The sequence below is a fragment of the Ochotona curzoniae genome, unplaced genomic scaffold (assembly GCF_017591425.1).
Source record: "Ochotona curzoniae isolate NIBS_2020 unplaced genomic scaffold, NIBS_Ocur_1.0 contig_43, whole genome shotgun sequence".
Classification (NCBI taxonomy): Eukaryota; Metazoa; Chordata; class Mammalia; order Lagomorpha; family Ochotonidae; genus Ochotona; species Ochotona curzoniae.
Window position 1 is genome coordinate 2,429,396 of NW_024466218.1, and position 17,993 is coordinate 2,447,388.

The following is a 17,993-nucleotide window of genomic DNA, read 5'->3' on the forward strand; positions in this document are numbered from 1 at the left end:
ATCAGCGTGGGCTGCTGTTTCCCATCTGTGCTCCCAGGGCAGGATGCTTGTTTAGTGCTGGTATAGGATCTCTCTCTCAGGCCTGTGGAATTGCCTATATGAATTCCTCCTGAGACCGTAGTCCCAAGGATAGTTCAGACCAACATCCTGCCCTACTTTTGTCCATGGCAGTAGGTGGAGAATTTAGTTGACACCTCCTAACCCACTTTCCCGCTGGGTTCTGCCACAGCTGTCCTTTTCTCCTTGGGGGGAAATCAAGTTACATATGGCCTCTGCTCTTGGATGTGTTTAAAAAAAAAGTTCTGATTTCATAGATTATCTGTCTTTTTCTTTGGTGGGAACAATGTTTTTTGTACCTTTGTGTATATTAGTCGTAAGAGTAACTTTCCCACAGGCTGGTATTGGTATTGGTTAGTACTGTCAGCATTAGGTACTTGAACTTTTTTACTTCTAATATTAATATATTTTCTCTATTGCATGTAAGCTAAATAAAGGTTCATCTTAACTGTTCTTTGGGTGTTAAAGATGTTGGCATAAGCCCTTGAACATAAACAGAGGTAAAGGCTCTGCTTACTGGTGTGTGTGTGGTGGGTGGAGAATGCTCCGGAGAGATGACTGCAAAAATGAGTTTATTCTAAATAGAAGGGGATAGATGTTTGTTTGTTTATCTTTTTGAATCTTTATTCTGTACACATGAACTTGGTTTGGTTTTAGTGTCCAGAATTAGACGCTTCAGTTGAATTTTAAAGAAGTCAGCAGCTAATGTTGAGGGAGACAGTGTTCTTTGGGAAGTAACAGAACATATGAAAGCCTCTCCAAACAAATTCTTGACTTGAACCAAACACAATGGCAAAACAAATTCTACTTTTCTCACAGACTTAAGAGTCTTCAGCCAGCAGGTATGAGAATTCAGTGAGCAACAAGTAAGGTGGGCTGTAAGGTGTCTGGTGGTCAGCATGTTCTCTGGCAGCAGTTTTGTGGCTTTGGGACTTGCTGGAGGTGGTCTAAGTGGACCTTCAGCTGGTGAAAATTTTCCTCAGGCTCAAAAGATTCAGAGACCACACCTGGACTCAGCTCTCCCTTTGCTGTCTTTTCACCGGGTCTTTACGATGTTGGCCACATGACTGCACCCTGCCAGCAAGTTTTCTATTTTTTCAAATTAGAATATATGATGCTTTCTAATGTAGAAGTAAAAGTCTGTAGTTACCTAGACTGCCAGTTCATCGAGTTAAATTGTATGTACTGATTTTCTTAAATGGAGAAGTTGCCTTTATTAATTTGATAGCCCCTCTCATTATTAATTAGGACACCTAATTGTCCAAGATGGTTTCTGTTTCTTCCTTAGTTTTGTGTGGAATTTTGCATCAGGAGCTTTTTCCATGCAATTTTTCACCTCCCTTTTTCTAGAGTTATGATCCTTCCCTTAATGTCAAATGGCTTAGGTAGTATCTAATTACCATTTTAAATTTTATTTATATAAAGTAACTTTCACGATACACATTTAGAAGCATAGGGGCTCCTCCCTTACCCCTCCTCTTTTCCTATTGCCCACCCTTTTTTCCTTCCTAATTATTACAATGGCCTATTTTACTTTCACTTCACAATCTGAGGCCTGATACTCCAATAGGGAAAGATATCAAGACATAGTAATTAGAGGGGAAAAAGGAATTCTGTTAGGAGTAAAGACACAGGCTGTGAAAAGCAATCATTTATAAAGATTAATTTTTTAATGCTCTATGTATTGTTACATATTAGAAAAAAATGTGTTTCTTTTGGGGACTGGCTTATTTTGGCTAACCGTAATGTTTTTCAACTGTATCTTCTGAGTTGCAAAATACTTCATTCTTTTTTTATTATCAAGTAGTATTCCATAGTGTTTATATACCACATTTTCTTTATCCCGTCATCAATTAACTATTGTAAATTATGCTGCTATAAACGTGGGTCTAGGTATTCCTTCACATGCTGATTTCCTTTGGATATATTTCCAGGAGTTGGATGGCTGGGTCATATGGTAGATTGATTTTTCAGATATTTGAGGACTCTGCATACTGTATTTCATAATGATTGCATTAGTTTGCATTCCCATCAGCAGTGGGGTAGGGTATTTTTTCCCCCATATGCTTGACAGCATTTAATGTCTTCTGATTTCCATGTGACAGCCATTCTAACTGGAGTGAGGTTGGCCCTCATTGTGGTTTTTATTTGCCTTTCCCTGCTGGCTAGAGAACCTGAGCATTTTCTTCACATGACTTAACCATTTGAATTTCATCCTTTGAAAAATGCCTGTTATGTGTTTTGCCCATTTTTTAATTGGATTGTTTTGTTGTTGAGTTTCTTGAGTTCTTTATAGATTTTTGATATCAATCCTCTATCAGTTGAGTAGTTTGCAAATATTTCCCCCCATTCTGTTGGCTGCCTCTTCACTTTGTTGATAGTCTCCTTCTTTGTAGTGCAGACACTTCTTAGTTTCATTTTTCCCTTTTCTTTCATTGCTGTACTTCTAGGGTCTTTGCAAAGTATTTTCCTAAGTCTGTGTCTTGCAGAGTGTTCCTGTTGTTTTCCTCTAGTAATTTGATGCTATCAGATTGTAGATTAAGATTCTTGATGCATTTAGAGCTAATCTTTGCATAAGGTGTGAGGTCAGAGACTTGCACTGTAGGTGCATTTTTCCCAGTGCTATTTGTTGAAGATTGACCTTTCTTCCTGGATTGATTTTGGTTTACTTGTCAACAATTAATTGGCAGTAGATGTGTAGGTTCATTTCTGTGGTTTCTATTCTGGTCCATTGATGTCCACATCTGTTTTTGTGACATTACCAGGCTGTTTTGATCACAACTGCTGTTATGTACCTTTCAAAGTCTGGTGGTGTGATGGTTCCAGCTTTTTGTTGTTGTTGTTGTTTAAGGCTGCCTTAGTTTTGTTGTTGTTGTTGCTGTTGTTTAAGACTGCCTTAGCTATTTGGAAATACTTGTATATCCAATATGAATTTTAGCGTCATGTTTTTCTAAATTAAAGGTGGTGGTGCAGGCATTTTGGTTGGGATCCCATTGAATCTGTAAATTACTCCTGATAATATGAATATTGTGATGATATTCTGCTAGTCCAAGAACATGGTAGATTTTCCTATGTTTTGATATCTTCTATTTTTTCTTTAATGTTTTTGTAATTTTCAGCATGCAGATCCCTCATACCCTTGGCTAACTTTATTTCAAGGTTTTTAACAAGGTCTTTAAGTTTTTTGGCAGCTATTATGACTGGAACTGCTTTTGCAAATTCTTTCTCAGCCATGGAATTGTGTATGCAAAGCTCATTGAGTTTTTGCATGTTAATTTTGTATTTTGTAACCTTACCAAAATCTGAATTTCAGTAGTTTCTTGGTACTCTTTCGGTTCCCTATATATAGAATTTGTAATCTGCAAATAGGAATACCTTGACTTACTCCTTTCTAGTCTGTATCCTTTATTCTTTTGCTTTCTAATAGCTCTGGCTAAAACTTCCAGGACTATATTGGATAGCAGGGGTGACTATGGGCATCCTTGTTTGGTTCCAGATGTTGGTGGAAATGCTTCCAACTTTTCCCCAATCAGATGCTGTCAATGGGTTTTCCAGTTATCGCCTTGATTGTGTTGAAGAATGTTCCTTGTATGCTCAGTTGACTTAAGATCTTTATTATGAAGGGGTGTTGCATTTTATCAAATGCTCTCGCTGCATCTATTGAAAAAGCCATAGGGTTTTATTCTTCATCTTGTTAATGTGTATCACATTTATTGATTTGTATATGTTGAATCATCCCTGCATACTAAAATCCCACTTGGTCAGGGTAAATGATCTTTCTGATGTATGGTTGGATTTGATTAGCTAGTATTCTGTAGATTTTTGTACCTTATATTCCTCAGGGATATTGGTCTACAGTTGTCTTTATGGTAGCTGTTTCTGGTTTTGGAATTAAAGGATGTTGGCCTCACAGAAGGAGTTTGGGACAATTCCCTTCCTTTCAGTTATTTTATGTTGATTCTCAAGATTTGGAATCAGCTTTTCTTGAAAGGTTTAGTATACTTAGGCAGTGAGGCCATCCACTTCTGCACTTTTCTTTGTAGGAAGAGTCTTTATTACTGATTCAGTCTCTGTCCTCGTTATTGCTCAGTTTAGGTTTTTGATGATGTCATGGTGGAGTTTCAATAGATTATATGTATCCAGAAATTATCCAGTTCTTCTAGATTTTCCAATTTGTTGGTGTATATCTGTTTGTAGTATTTCCCAGTGATCCTTTGTATATCTGTAGTATCTGTTAAATTTGTCCTTTTTCATTTTAACTTTTATTGGAAAGATCTACAAAGAGAAGGACAGAAAGATCTTTCACCCACTGGTTGACTCCTCAAATGGCTGCAATGTCAGATGAGCTGATCGAAAGTTAGGAAACAGGAGACCTTTGGGGTCTCCCATGTGGGTACAGAGTCCCAAGGCTTTGGGCCATCCTCGACTGCTTTCCCAGGGTGATAGCAGGGAGCTAGACAGGAAGTGGAGCAGCTGAGACATGAATTGGCATCTAAATGGGATGCTGATACTTGCGGGTGGAGGATTAGCCAGTTGAGCTACATGCTGGCCTCAAAAATTCCCTTTTTATATTTGATTTTCTTGATTTGGGTCTTCTCCCTCTTTGGTTAGCTGGGCCCATGGTGTATCTTCTCCCCCACCCCACCCCCCCAAAGCCAGCTCCTTAGTTAACTGATTTTTTGTATTGTACTTGGTTTTGATTTTGTACATTCTCTAATTTTGATGCCTTCTGATTTTGTCTTCAGATTGCTGCTGTTTCTCTATGTCCTTGAGATGCTTTGAGAGATTATAGATGCATCTGATTTGTTGATGTACATACCAACTGCTATGAACCTTTCTCAGCACTATTTTTGCTTTATCCCATAAATGTTGATATTTTGTGTTGTCATCTTCATCTGTTTCCAGGATTTTTTATTGCCCTTTTGATTTTTTTCTGTGACCCACTATTCATTTAGTAGCATATTGTTCATTCTCCACATGTTTGCGTATTTTCTGGAGTTTGAGTTGATTTCTAACTTCATTCCCTGGTGGGCAGAAAAAATATGTAGTATGGTTTCAGTGCTTTTGAATTTGCTGAGGTTTGCTTTATGGCCCACCACATAGTCTATACTAAAATGTTTCATGAGCTGATGAAAATATGTATTCTGCATCTGTGGGATTAAATGTTCATAAAATGACCTTCATTGATATATATATGTAATATATAGATATATAGATACGTAATATATATCAATGAGGGCCATTTTAATCCATGATATAGATTAGCTATTCGTTTAATTTCTTTCTAGTTGATCTATCCATTGATGATAGTGGAGTGTAGAGAAAAACCATTATTACTGTATTGGAGTTTGTGTCTCCCTGTAGATTCAGTTGTTTTAAATAGCCCGGTGCCTGGCAATGGATGCCTACGTGTCTACTATAGTCACTTGTTGAATTGCCTTTCATCATCATCTTCATCTCTTGATAGTTGTGTAAAGTTTGTCAGACATTAGAACGGCTATGCCTGCTCATTTCTTTTCTGTTGTTATGGATTATCCTTCCATCATTTTACTTTCAGTCTGTGTTTTTGTTGGCGAGGTGTGTTTTCTATAAGCAGCAAATATATGGGTTGTCTTTTGTAATCCATTTACCCAGTCTGTATCTTTTAATTGGAGAGTTTGGGCCATTTGTGTTCAGGGTTATTATTGACATTTTAAGATAAATATTGTTATTGTTTTAGATTTTCTTTATACATTTATTAGGAAGTTTCTCTACCATCTTTCAATTATGGTGATTATTTTTTCTGTTTGTAACACATTTCTTAAGTATCGTTTGTAAGGCTACGTGGTTGGTGGCAACTTACTTTGTTGTAGAAAAGACTTTATTTCACTTTCATGTAAAAATTAGAGGGTATAATATTTTTCTAATTTAATTTTTGCTATGTATACTGAGTTAGCAATTTCTTTCTTTTAGGACATGAAATATGTCTGTCCATTCTCTCCTGGACTGTAGGGTTTCTGGTGAGAAGTCAGCTCTAAGTCTGGAGATGCTCTGAAGGTATCTGTCTTTTCTGGCCATGCCTGTTAGGCATCGTATGCCCTTGCTGTACTTGCATACCCCTTTATTTTTCTGTGTTAGCTAAGTCTTCCATTATCATTTTGTTAAATAGGCTTTCTAATGCATTCTTTCTTACCAAGCCTTCGGGAACTTGTAAGACACATATGTCATTTGATAGTATCCTATAAGTTGAACACTGTTTTTTACTTTTTTTCCTGAATTAGAATATACAGAAGACTTATTTTCTAGCTCAGATTCTTTCTTCCGCCTTTCCAAGTCTGTTGTTAAGGCTCTCCACTGTATCTTTTATTTGGCATATTGTATTCTTCATTTCTCAGTTTTGTTTGATTTTCCTTCAAAATGTCTGTCACAGGAAAAGTTTTCATTCATGTCGTGTATGGATTTTTGTAATTCTCGCATTTGCTTTTTTTTTTTAGATTTTTTTTTTTAATTTTTATTGGAAAGGCCGATATACAGAGAGGAGAGATAGAGAGGAAGATCTTCTGTCAGATGATTCACTCCCTAAGTGAGCGTGACGGCCGATGCTATGCCGGTCTGAAGCCAGGAGCCTCTTCCAGGTCTCCCACGCGGGTGCAGGGTCCCAAAGCTTTGGGCCGTCCTCGACTGCTTTCCCAGGCAACAGGCAGGGAGCTGGATGGGAAGCAGGGCTGCAGGGATTAAAACCGGTGCCCATATGTGATCCAGGGCGTGCAAGGCGAGGACCTTAACCACTGTGCCATGGCACGCTGGGCCCGCATTTGCTTTTTATTTTTCAGTAGCCCTACAATTTTGTTTGAATTCTTTTTCAGGCATTTCCTCAATATCTTTAGTTCCCCATTCTATAATTGAAATGTTTCTGCATTCCTTTGCAGGACATACTGACTCCCTTGTTTGTTGTTTGTTTCTGCATTTCTTAGACATTTCAGTAAAGACTTGTGGGTTTTGATGGTTTTTATCTTTGAACTGTGCCTCTGCAGCTTAATGGAATGATGGTGCCTTTAGTGGATATTTAGGGATGTGTGCTGGGAGTGTGTGCTTCTTGGTCCCCATGAGTGTTCAGCTCCCTGCCTGTTCTCTTAAGTTATGTGTTCAAAGTATAGGGTTAAGTAGATGCTTGAGAAAAGATAGGCATGTACTGGGGTTATGGATGTTCCTGAATGTGGAAGAATCTGCCAGTTGATCCAGGTGCCTGCCAAGATGGCACTTTCTGCGGCTAGTGTGGGTGTTCCATATTTAATGTGGGTGGGGGGGAGGTGTGTTCTCCACCCTCACAGTAACCCATCGGGACCTCATGACTCCTATTTAGTTCCCATCCAAACCTAGGGTCGGTGTGGTCGCACAAGTTTCTACATTAAGCAGTGTTGCCAGGTACTCTGGCCACCATCACTGTTCCCACCTTTCTGTCCAAACTCCAGATTCTCTTGAACTCTCCCCCTGGAACATGCCTCATTTGCCTCTCCCTGTCTACCCCTTCCCAGACAAAATCAGCATGTTTTATTCAGCCAACTTGGACCTCTTAATTATTTTTCACTGTGCTATTTACAGTCACTTCTAAGCATCCTGAAACACAGGAAAATTTTATTGTACTGCATCAGAGTTGCTGGGAAACAAGGGAAATCTCTTCTTTATGTGTGCGTATCAATATCTGAATGTTTAATGTTTTGCTTGCTTTGAGGTTCTTTGGGGAGTAGATGCTAACTAATCCATCTGGCTGTTATTTTTAGTGGAGAAATGGTCAGAAGGAGCAACACAAGACAAGAAACTAGGATGCAAAAAAGAGCGAGAAGGAACATCTGTAGTTTCCCAAGAACCTACAAAAATGGAAAAATCAACGGACACAGAGGAAGACAATATAACTAAACCACAATACAGCAACAAAACCACCCAATTTCCATCGCTTCATGCTGAGTTCGTAGAGCCTGAGATGCCAGAATCAGCACGTGGTCCTTCCAAACCAGGCTCTCCTAAGGTTACCACCCCACCCTCGTCACCATCTCCAGCAGCCGTCCCAGCAGAGTTTGCTTATGTGCCCGCTGACCCAGCTCAGTTTGCTGCTCAGATGTTAGGTAACGTTTCATCTGTTCATTCTGATCAGTCTGAAGTGTTAATGGTGGATGTGTCAACAAGTATGCCTGGTGTACCCAAGAAGGTCCTGGGCTCAGAGGCTGCTGAAGAATTCCAGGTGACCAGTTCTCTTAAGTATTCTGGAGAAGTGGTAACTATGGAGGTTGTGAGCCAAACATCTGTCCAGGTAGATTTGGGTTCTAAACCTAAAGACCTTAAGGCTGAACCAACAACAGCTTCCTCATCCCCCTTGCAGGGTGAACAAGAACCTCCTGCTCCTAAGGTCCCTTTTCAGGCCGATGTAGAGATCACATCAGCTGTTCATATTTCATCCATATATAACAATGAGCCTGTGACTGAAGGAGTTGTTTATATCGAGCAAATACCAGAACAAATAGCTATTCCTTTTACTGATCAAGTTGCTTGTCTTAATGAAAATGAGCAGTCACCACCAGTTAGCCCCAGACCTGTAGTGGCCAAGACAGCCTCAAGCATGTCTGGAAAATCTATAGAGCCTGAAAAACTTGCACAGTTGGAGAATGAAAAATATGACTCCCCGATGCAGACAGTTCTGTTTGCTGACACCTCTCTGAGCGTTCAGCCTGAGGGACCTGCAGAACCCCTGGATGCAGAGCGCTTTATCAGGATAGGTTCTGCGAAATCTCTGCACCTTGAAGTGGAGATCATGTCTGTAGACCCTGACAATACTGGGCAGGAGTCACGGGAGAACTCTGCACCCCGGGATACAGGGGGCGACCCTGTAAAGGCATCTAGTGGTCCCTTCCCTCCTGCTCCAGAAGGTCTTACTGAACCCGAAATGGAACCACAAGGGGAAGTCTCACCTGATGAACAGGTTTGATGAAGTCAGGTAAGAACATTAGATACTTAACACACACAATGACAAATTGCATTTCAGGTGGCATCTGTACTTCAGGTCATCATCTAGGTGCAGGATAGATGACTGGGCAGAATCTTTATTGTGGAGTAAGTTTTTAAATGCCAAACCCATTTAAAGGCTTTGCTGTACTTGAAATTTTACTCAGTTGTAAGGAGAGATTTTTCAAGTAACCTCCCAAAAGCTTGGCTTCAAGGTTGAGTAACCTAGTACTACTGTGCCAGTGTTCTGCACATATATTAAATATATTATTAAAGCCTGTTACCAGGCACCAGAAATATATCTGTGTGGTCTGAATGATGCTGTTGCAAGACTAATACAGGAGTATCAGTGTGAAATCTCTCACTTGTGGGGTAAACTCAACTGCAGCACTGCATTTCCATGGGCTGTGGCATTTAAAAAGTAAAAGAAATGGTGGTGTGTTGACTGCTTCCGTGCTGTCGGGAGAGCTCTGCAAGCAGCTGTGGGGTGCCAAGGCAAGCATTGTTTCCTGCCTGGGAGCCTCCTGTGGCTGAGGGATGGGGAGAGGGAAGGTCAGGGCAGACCTCTGTGACGCAGGGCAGCAGGCAGGTGGCAACCACAGAGCAGAGCCTGGCACTGGACCCCCAGTGCAGTTCAGGCCTCCCAACAGGTGCCCAGCCTTGGCTGCTGCCCTGGGACATGGACGGGCTGTGACTTCCGCCTCCGTTTCATGCTGGCATTTGGGCCGCCCACCCTCATGCCCAACCATGGGTTACTGCAGGGGGCTCTTCTGTCTTCAGGGATGGAAAGAACATGCATAAGCCAGTGCCCCCATTCTTTTTGCAGACTCTTTGGCCAGAGTTAGAATTACCTAGAAGTGTTACCAAAGTAGGTGTTAAGAATAAAGACCAGATTCTGTCTGGCAGTGTGAGAGATTCTGCACAGTGGGAGGGCAGCATGTGGGACTGGCACTGTATTTGTGGCTTAAGCAGTACTTCCAGACCAAGCCAATGTTTCCAAGTACTTTATTTTTAAAGCAAAATGGAGATGTGTCCTCAGCACGTTTAGCAAGAAAATTTTGTAGTTTATCTGATAAACTACAAAAAAGATTTGGCTTTTTGATAAATAAGCTTGAAGAGGAACTGAATGTGTCTGTCAAAACATCCCTGCTTAAACATGTGTCTAGTGCACCATTTGTTCCTGCATCAGGGTGGACGGTTCCTTTGGGCAAAGTGGACCTCTGCCCTGGGAACTTCTCCCAGGACCTATCGTGGCACTCAGCTCTGAGATCATACTATCTTCATTAGGCAAGTGACACCTGACATTCTGGAGTCCTTGGAGGGCACATCTAGGCCTCTGTTTTCATAGCCTGCTGTGGGATGGCCTAGACTTTCACTGCCCCCTAGGATCCATAATGTCAAGCCTTGCCTAAAGGGGCACTCTGGGATATTGTTCTAATTACCGTGGAGGGCAATGGTGCTGTGAAGGGCCAGAATACTTAGTGATGTGTCACTAAGATATCATCTAGTGCTTGGCTTGTTTAGGAATGTTGGTAACTGTCCGTTTCCTCTCTGAGGACTCCCAGGGAGCCATGTCTGAAGTTCAAGTACCTGGAAACAGCAGCTTAGAATGAGATTGCTACTTCCGCCCCAACACAGTAGTGTCCTTGCCACGGGCTGTCACCACGATATTGTTACCGTTTTCCAACTGTAGAGAATCTCTTTTCTCACATTACCAGGCCTGACTTAGTCCTCTCTATAGCATGCTTTATGGCACATGTTATTACAGCTGTTTGTATGTAAAAGACTGACATACATTACTGTGCATAGCACCTGATAGAGACCAAACCTTTAATGGCTGCAAATTTTGTGTTTTTTTTATAGCACTAGCAGCAAGCGAAGCAGGACAACCACCACCATATTCTAACATGTGGACCCTTTATTGTCTAACTGATATGAATCAACAAAGCCGCCCATCACCGCCACCTGCGCCTGGGCCTTTCCCCCAAGCAACCCTCTATTTATCTAATCCTAAGGATCCACAGTTTCTGCAGCATCCACCGAAAGTCACTTCTCCAACTTATGTGATGATGGACGACAGCAAGACGACCAGTGCCCCACCTTTTATTTTAGTAGGTTCCAATGTTCAGGAGGCTCAGGAGTGGAAACCTCTTCCTGGACATGCTGTTGTTTCACAGTCAGATGCCATGAAGAGATATGCTGCAGTACAAGTGCCCATTGCTGTTCCTGCAGACCAAAAATTCCAGAAGCCTCCCCCAAATCCCCAGAATGCTAGTCCTCCTACAAGTGGACAAGACATGCCCAGGCCACAAAGCCCAGTTTTTCTTTCTGTTGCTTTCCCAGTAGAAGATGTAGCTAAAAAAGGTTCAGGATCTGGTGACAAACGTACTCCCTTTGGAAGTTATGGTATTGCTGGAGAGATTACTGTGACTACTGCCCATGTTCGCAGAACAGAAACTTAAAACTGGTAGGTAAATTTTCCTACCACCATATGTAGGCCTTAACCTTTGAGTTTTCTACATTTCATTTTATTGATTTGGAGACAAATATTTAAAATTGAATGAATTAGGATATAAGCTACTGTTATTGTCTCTAATCGAATTACTAGTCACTAAAAATGTATAGCAGGTGTCTCACAAAGGGGCTTTTTGTTCTTTGTCTAGTGCTGTGGTAGATCTTGTAGAAAAGCAAGTCTAGCTGGGAACTGCAAAGCAAAGTTGAGAGAAGTGCTGGCAAAGAGAATGGATAAACTGGAAATAGTTTATCTACAGTGAATTCCAGCTATTTTAAATGATTATTTCTTAGCCCTGCGCTACAGTCCCTTGTTCCACTGTGGACAGCAGAGGCAGTACCTTACCTAACAGGAAGTATGATGAGACAAGGAATTTTATTGGACACTGAGGGCATGCAGGAGCCAGAGAAGGGTACAAAAGAGGATCAGGGTGGAAATGTGAAGGGATGTGGGGAGCCAGCCGATGCTTGTAAGCAGAATGACAGTAGCTAGATAAAAACACGAATAAGTGGAAATGAATGAAAACCGAAATTACTTCAGTTAGTTAAACTGAGCAATAGATAAAAGATGTCATTTATTCCAAGGCAGGCTTAACTGCCACAGTTACTCTATTTCCTGGTGAAAAGTTTTCTTAGACTATTTTAATACAAAAGCAGAGGTAATTGAGCTTGGTAATCAAGTGGAGGTAGATAATGCAGTTCTGATTTTTCCACTCCACTTAAATGTTTCCAAGATTAAAAATTTTGATGTTTACATTGCTCCTAACAGATGCTGAGAAAGACGCTGTTTGATCAACCTTCAAGGTGGAATCTGCCACCAAGCGTAATTTATCAATAAACTTCATGCAAGCATAAACCCTTGTGTCATGATTTTTATAAATTAGGATCAATGCAGACCCCCAAAATACAAGACTTAAGTCCTTTCAGGTTTGGAAAGTAGCAGCATTTCCAACTCAATTTTGTACTTACCAGAGAACGTTACTGCTAAATGCCTGGGTGCAGCCCTTGGGCCCTGGAGTGGTGGCACTATGAGGATTTCTTTGAAAGGACACTTCATCAGTCAAGTGGCATCATCAGTGTATTTAAAAGTTTGAAGAAACCACACTATAGGGAGACATTCTAAAAGCCTTTATTTAGTATCAGGTAGATTATTTCATAACACTTGTTAATTTCAAGACAGCATTATAATAACTTACTGGCAACTACCTAAGGCCCCTTAGAGCAATATTTCAATCTGGGTTTTGGGTGGATAAATACTCTAGGATTAATGCACCCCAATTAAAGGGGTAAAACTACTGTACAGTAGGTCTCCATACATATTTTAAGTACACAGGTACCTTGCAAACTTGAAATGCACAAGACCTCCTTTGATATAGAGTTGAACGCTTATAGTACACACAGGAGTGCAGCTTAGTTTCTCTGGTGGCATTTGCCACTGGAAACAAGCATTTAAAAATCTCATGTAATGATTAAAATCTATTTCTACAATATCGTGAATGGCTATACAGTTTTTCAATTCATACATGTACAATTTAAACATTTTAACTCATTGATTTCAGAAAATTAAAAAAGTGAATTCAGAACACTAAAGTAAATGAAATACCTTGTCCAGTTTAATTCTTTCACGATTTTTGTATCAATTACCTACTCTGAATTTTCAGCCAGCTTTTCCTTTTGGAGGCAGGAAGGGGATAAAATTAGAGGTTAGTACGAATAAACGGCATCTTATCATTGTAGTGTTTACAAAATGACATCACCTCTACATTTGAGCACATAAACATTGTATAAGAGGATTCTAAACATCAAAGTTTATATCTAAAACATTCAAGCATGACAGCATAAAAATATTCAAAATAACTTGGTTTGGGATTTCTATAGAATTTCATAAAGCTAAAGTTATTTGGGTATAAACCTTCAGTAAATATGGCAACAGCAACCATAAAAAGTCTCCAGCACTTTCTCTTACCTCTACATAAAACAGTTCTCCAAATAAGTAGGTTGGGATAGCAAAATTATGCATTTTTCCTAAGGCCTTCATCGTCAATTTCACTATGTGCCCTACTTCTGTGGGTCAAGTGCATATTATCCCATGAGCATTTTTTTAAAAAGATGAGTAGAAACCAAGGGAAAAAAATTAAAAACCTAGATTTAAGACTTATTTGTAAATTAGCCAAACTCTGACTTGTCTGCCATTTTAATAAATGTCAGGCAAATTGGAGTAGTTTCTGTCCCAATAGCTGCCGGAGTAGATCCAGTCCTGGGCTCCACTGTATGGATTAGGACCTTGGCGGAACCACCTGTGTAAAGAGAAAGGCCAAAATTTGCAAGGGCCGAGAAACCACCAGGGCCTTGGGTCCTCCCTGTCATGCAGGCTTCCTCTATGATTCAGTTTATCTGTGGGTCAGGGATCCCCAAAAAGACTCTGAGAAACCAATGTTATTTCCCTCTGGGGACATGTACTTACACTAATATTCCAAAGGGAGTAATAACAGCAAGCATAATGGGGAAGGATTTGCCACAGCATTTAGCAATATCGTATCATTCAACATGAACATGATCTTCAGAGTTGAGAGAAGCTGTGTTCAAGATCCTTGGCCTCACGTTTCAACTTGTCTAGGGGCAGCGCTGTGGCCAAGCAAGTAAAGCTTGTGCCTGTGATACCAGTACTCCAGATGGGTGCTGGTTCATGTCCCAACTGCTCCACTTCCAGGTCATCTCCTTGCTAACCGAAAGCCCAGCCATCCCTTTGATAGACCTGACCGAAGCTCCTGGCTCCAGCCTAGCGCAACCATCTGGGCAGTGAACCAGGGGTGTGAGGATCTCTGTCTCCCTTTCTAACTCTTTCTCACATAAATGGACAAGTTGAAAAAAAAAAAGTGTACTAAGTCATTAATTGATAAAAATATTTGGTTTGACTTTACAGAGTATTATTTTTCTAATATGCTACAGATAACTCACTGAAATCACTCTAGACCAGATCTGTTCACTGCTTCCTAGAGCTTTAGGTTGCATCTGGTTTTTCTTATTCAAAAAAGAGGGTCTCTTCTTGCCCTTTGAAACACACATTCTGTTTTCCACAGTACTAGTTTGCTTCCGGTAATGAAACACGATCACTTGCTCAAAGGGTTTTGTGAAACATTTTCTAGATATGATTTAGCTTCTGCTGTAACAGTTTTCTGCATCTCTGCTATTTTTTCCCAAATAAGCTGCTTCTAGAAAACGTGTGAAAGAGTAAGGTTAGCTCTGTTTGGCCAATCTCCAGTGTTCCTATTGTTACCACCGCAACAATAGAAACCCTAAAAGAGGGGAAAAGAAGGTTTTATAGGCCATTTCTTCTATGATCATACCAGGGTACTTGAAGAACTTTGCAGAGGATGTGTATTATGAAAAAACTGCAAAGAATTCAAAATTTTTTGTACCACAAGTGCCCTTTTCAATTCCATTTCCGCAATCTTTTGGGATATCATAACTGCCTACTAGAACACATTTCCAAGTACAAAAATTGTTTAAAAGTCCAAGCAGTAAAATTACTTTCACTTGCAAACACAGCAAAGTCAAGTACTTTAAAAAAATCAGAGAAATCAGAATTAAGGTAATAACACGAAAAGCCACTCTATCCAGGAGTGGGTGGTTCAGGCTGGTCTAGATGCCGACAGCCCCACATCAGAGTGCCTGGGTTTAATTTCCAGCTCTGGCACCTGACTTGGCCTACCAGCAATGCAGGCTCTGTGAAGCTGCAGCAGTGGCTGCACAGCTTGGGCTCCTGTCACTCACATGGAAGACTCAGCCTGAGTTCCTGGCTTCTGTCCAGGTGTGTGGGCATCTCAGGTGTGAATCTACATAAAGGAATGTGTGTGTACTCAAAAGTCACAGACCCCTGTGCCGTTAGATTTTTTTTTCCCTGTACAAAACTGAAAGGAGCAAAGAATTATAACCATGCACTGTACAGTGTGGTCTACATAAAAGCAATGGCTATCCTTGTGGGAGCATCTGCTCTTGGTTGCAGCTCCGTGGGAGGCCCTCTGGAGTGCTTGACAGAGGCAAGGCAGCAGGGTTTCCTTCAGCCTCCAGGCTGGGAGCACTCCTGCCATCTCCTTCATCCTGCCCACCCAACATCAAAGAGATGCTGTCTCTCAAGTGTGAAGACTTTCAGACAAGAATATGTAACAGCAAAGTGTAAGAAAAGACTTCCTGAAATGACTTCTACAAGGGGTCATTAGTTCTAGCTAGGAGAAAATGCTTGGGGCATAATACAGCTTGGTGGTTAGGATACCTGCATCCCACATATAGGGATAAAAACGAAGAGTGGTTTTCTTGCACAAGAGACTGGGAAAATGAGATGCATGAAACCTTTTCCCTGAGGGTACAGTGAACATCGTTTGTGACTGTGACAGGGATGAATGAAGCAGAGGCTCCCGTCTTGGAGCTGCACTCAGCCTTGGGCTCAGTGCAGCACCCCCAACCTGGGGTCTGCCCTTAAACAAAGGATGCCTAGACTGCAGATGTTCACCCTGGAGACCACTGAGCTTTAGGTCCCTGGGGCATATAAGTGGGCCAGGACAACAGGTGGCCCCTCAGTAAACACAGTAGCTCTGCTGACATATATTTTGTAATAGCATATTATTTTAGTTTATTCAGAAAAATATTCCAGTGTCAAAGGTCATTTCTTGTTTTAATAATCATCTTTCTCTAAAATGCAAAAGAGCTAAGAGTATATCTACTGGAATGCTTGAAAAATCATATCCATGATTTAACTGAATTATGGGATAATAGCTTATAAAGTGACAGATGTAGAAAATGTTTGTTATTCCTGTTATTCAATACAAGTGACTATAAGAAAATTCCTGATTTTTTTCCTAAAGTTTCAGAAATTAAAAGTTCCACCGCCCAGTTGTTTCTAAATGGAATCCAGGAACTCTAAACATCAACAATACCAGGATGTCCATCCAAGACACAGGACTTGTGACTCAAGGGTTGCTGAACATTTCTATGCCACAAACTGCCAATTTGAATTTCACTTTGCCTCTTGAAGGAGGGACAGAGCTTGCCAGAAAGGAAGAAGCAAGTTCATTAACTATTTACCCATGACCATGTGTGGAAATATTTTAGCCTCAGTTCCCCAACAGCCAATTTTCCTTATCATCCATGCAATCCTTTTAGCTTAACCAAGTCAGTGGAGGTAACTTTCTCTTCCCGGCCTCACAGCCAGGCCTTTGTCCTGTGGCTCCCCTCTGCTGTCCTTGTCTCACCCTCATACCACAGAATACCCCAGGGGCTCAGCTACCTGCCCCTGTAAGGCACGCACCTTGTCTTCCAGTCCTCTTCTGACTTGGACCTGTTCTTGCGTGCTGCTCTTTGTTTTTCTTCCAGTCGTTTTTTTTCTTCACTAGCTTGATCTATAATAAAAACAGCAATGAGAAACAAGCGCGGTGTGGACTATGTGAGGTGCAGTACTAGGCACAACTTGGAGAGGGCCCACCACAGTGTCACACAGCCCCACAGGAGCAGTGTGGGAGATGGGAGCACCTGCCCAGGCCCACGCTGTGGAGCCGCAGTCCAGATGCAGCTCAACTCCTTCCCAGTCAAGGCTTTCCACAAGCTCTGCATCCTGCTGGCGCTTAAGGTCAGAACAATTAGGTTTAAATGCTTTAAAGGAAAAAAAAATGGGTAGAAAAGCTGAAAGTGACATCCCAGGTTTCTGGGGAGGTCTCAGCCCCATTAGCATCTGTAAGAGGGTCCTGCAAGTCCCAGGATGACACTGCAGGGCGTCCATGCTGAGCTGGGGCCACATCCCTGCACCTGGGCCAGTGTCCCTGGCCCTGACAGGCCACCACCCCAACCTGTGACAGCCAGAGTCCACAGATATTTGTCCCATGTCCCTCATGGTGTGGAACTGCCATTCTAGGAGGAGGATACAGATCTTACAACTGAAGAGGAGGCAGCCATCCACTTGGTGGAGGCCAGAGGGAGGGTGATAAGAAAACAAGCCAGAGTGTGCAGTGATCAGGCAAGCGACAGCACGCAGCTGATGGAGATGCTGCTGTTTCCACAAGTTCTCCTGTGACATTTACCATTTGCCTCTGGTCACACAGTCCATTACATTACCAAGGGAGGATTAATAAACTAACATGAGCTAATAAGGTCTCCCTCCAATTTCCAAACTACATAGAGGTTACTGAATTTCAATCCGCAAGTCCCTGAGAAAGACTAACAAGGCCAGTGCCCTGGGGATGCTCCCAATTACCAGAGGGCAGTAGCCACCAGCCCTCACGACAGCATCTTCACCAGAAGCACCATCACAGCTGAATTACCGATTTCTCCATTCTCCATGGCTCTTATATCAGGCCGTAACCTGCAGTCCGTCTTGGGAATCACGCTCTCCATCTCCTTGTCCACTTCGTTCAGAACCATGGCGAAGCTAGTGAAGTTATACATCTGCAGAGAGGCAA

General features: G+C 41.5%; 2 protein-coding genes across 20 annotated transcripts in view; one reads left to right on the forward strand and one right to left on the reverse strand.

Moving 5' to 3' along the window:
- The window catches only part of CABYR (calcium binding tyrosine phosphorylation regulated), a 31,560-nt gene extending 19,167 nt beyond the window's left edge, over nt 1–12,393 (forward strand). For 2 of the 5 annotated variants that reach the window (XM_040984823.1, XM_040984826.1), the window contains 2 exons: nt 7,818–9,025; nt 12,314–12,393. In XM_040984823.1, the coding sequence (XP_040840757.1) occupies nt 7,818–9,016 (1,199 nt within the window). In that variant the 3' untranslated portion in view covers nt 9,017–9,025; nt 12,314–12,393. Of the gene's footprint in view, nt 1–7,817; nt 9,026–10,896 lie in introns of all 5 variants that reach the window. The other 3 variants (XM_040984825.1, XM_040984827.1, XM_040984824.1) reach the window with 3 other exon arrangements.
- Nucleotides 12,394–12,657: 264 nt separating this feature from the next.
- Nucleotides 12,658–17,993, reverse strand: part of OSBPL1A (oxysterol binding protein like 1A) — a 203,237-nt gene continuing 197,901 nt past the window's right edge. For all 15 annotated transcript variants that reach the window (XM_040984809.1, XM_040984810.1, XM_040984808.1 and 12 more), the window contains 3 exons: nt 17,856–17,979; nt 16,850–16,940; nt 12,658–13,841 (listed from right to left, as the gene is read on the reverse strand). In XM_040984809.1, coding sequence (XP_040840743.1) covers nt 13,739–13,841; nt 16,850–16,940; nt 17,856–17,979 — 318 coding nt within the window. In that variant the 3' untranslated portion in view covers nt 12,658–13,738. The remainder of the gene's footprint in view (nt 13,842–16,849; nt 16,941–17,855; nt 17,980–17,993) is intronic.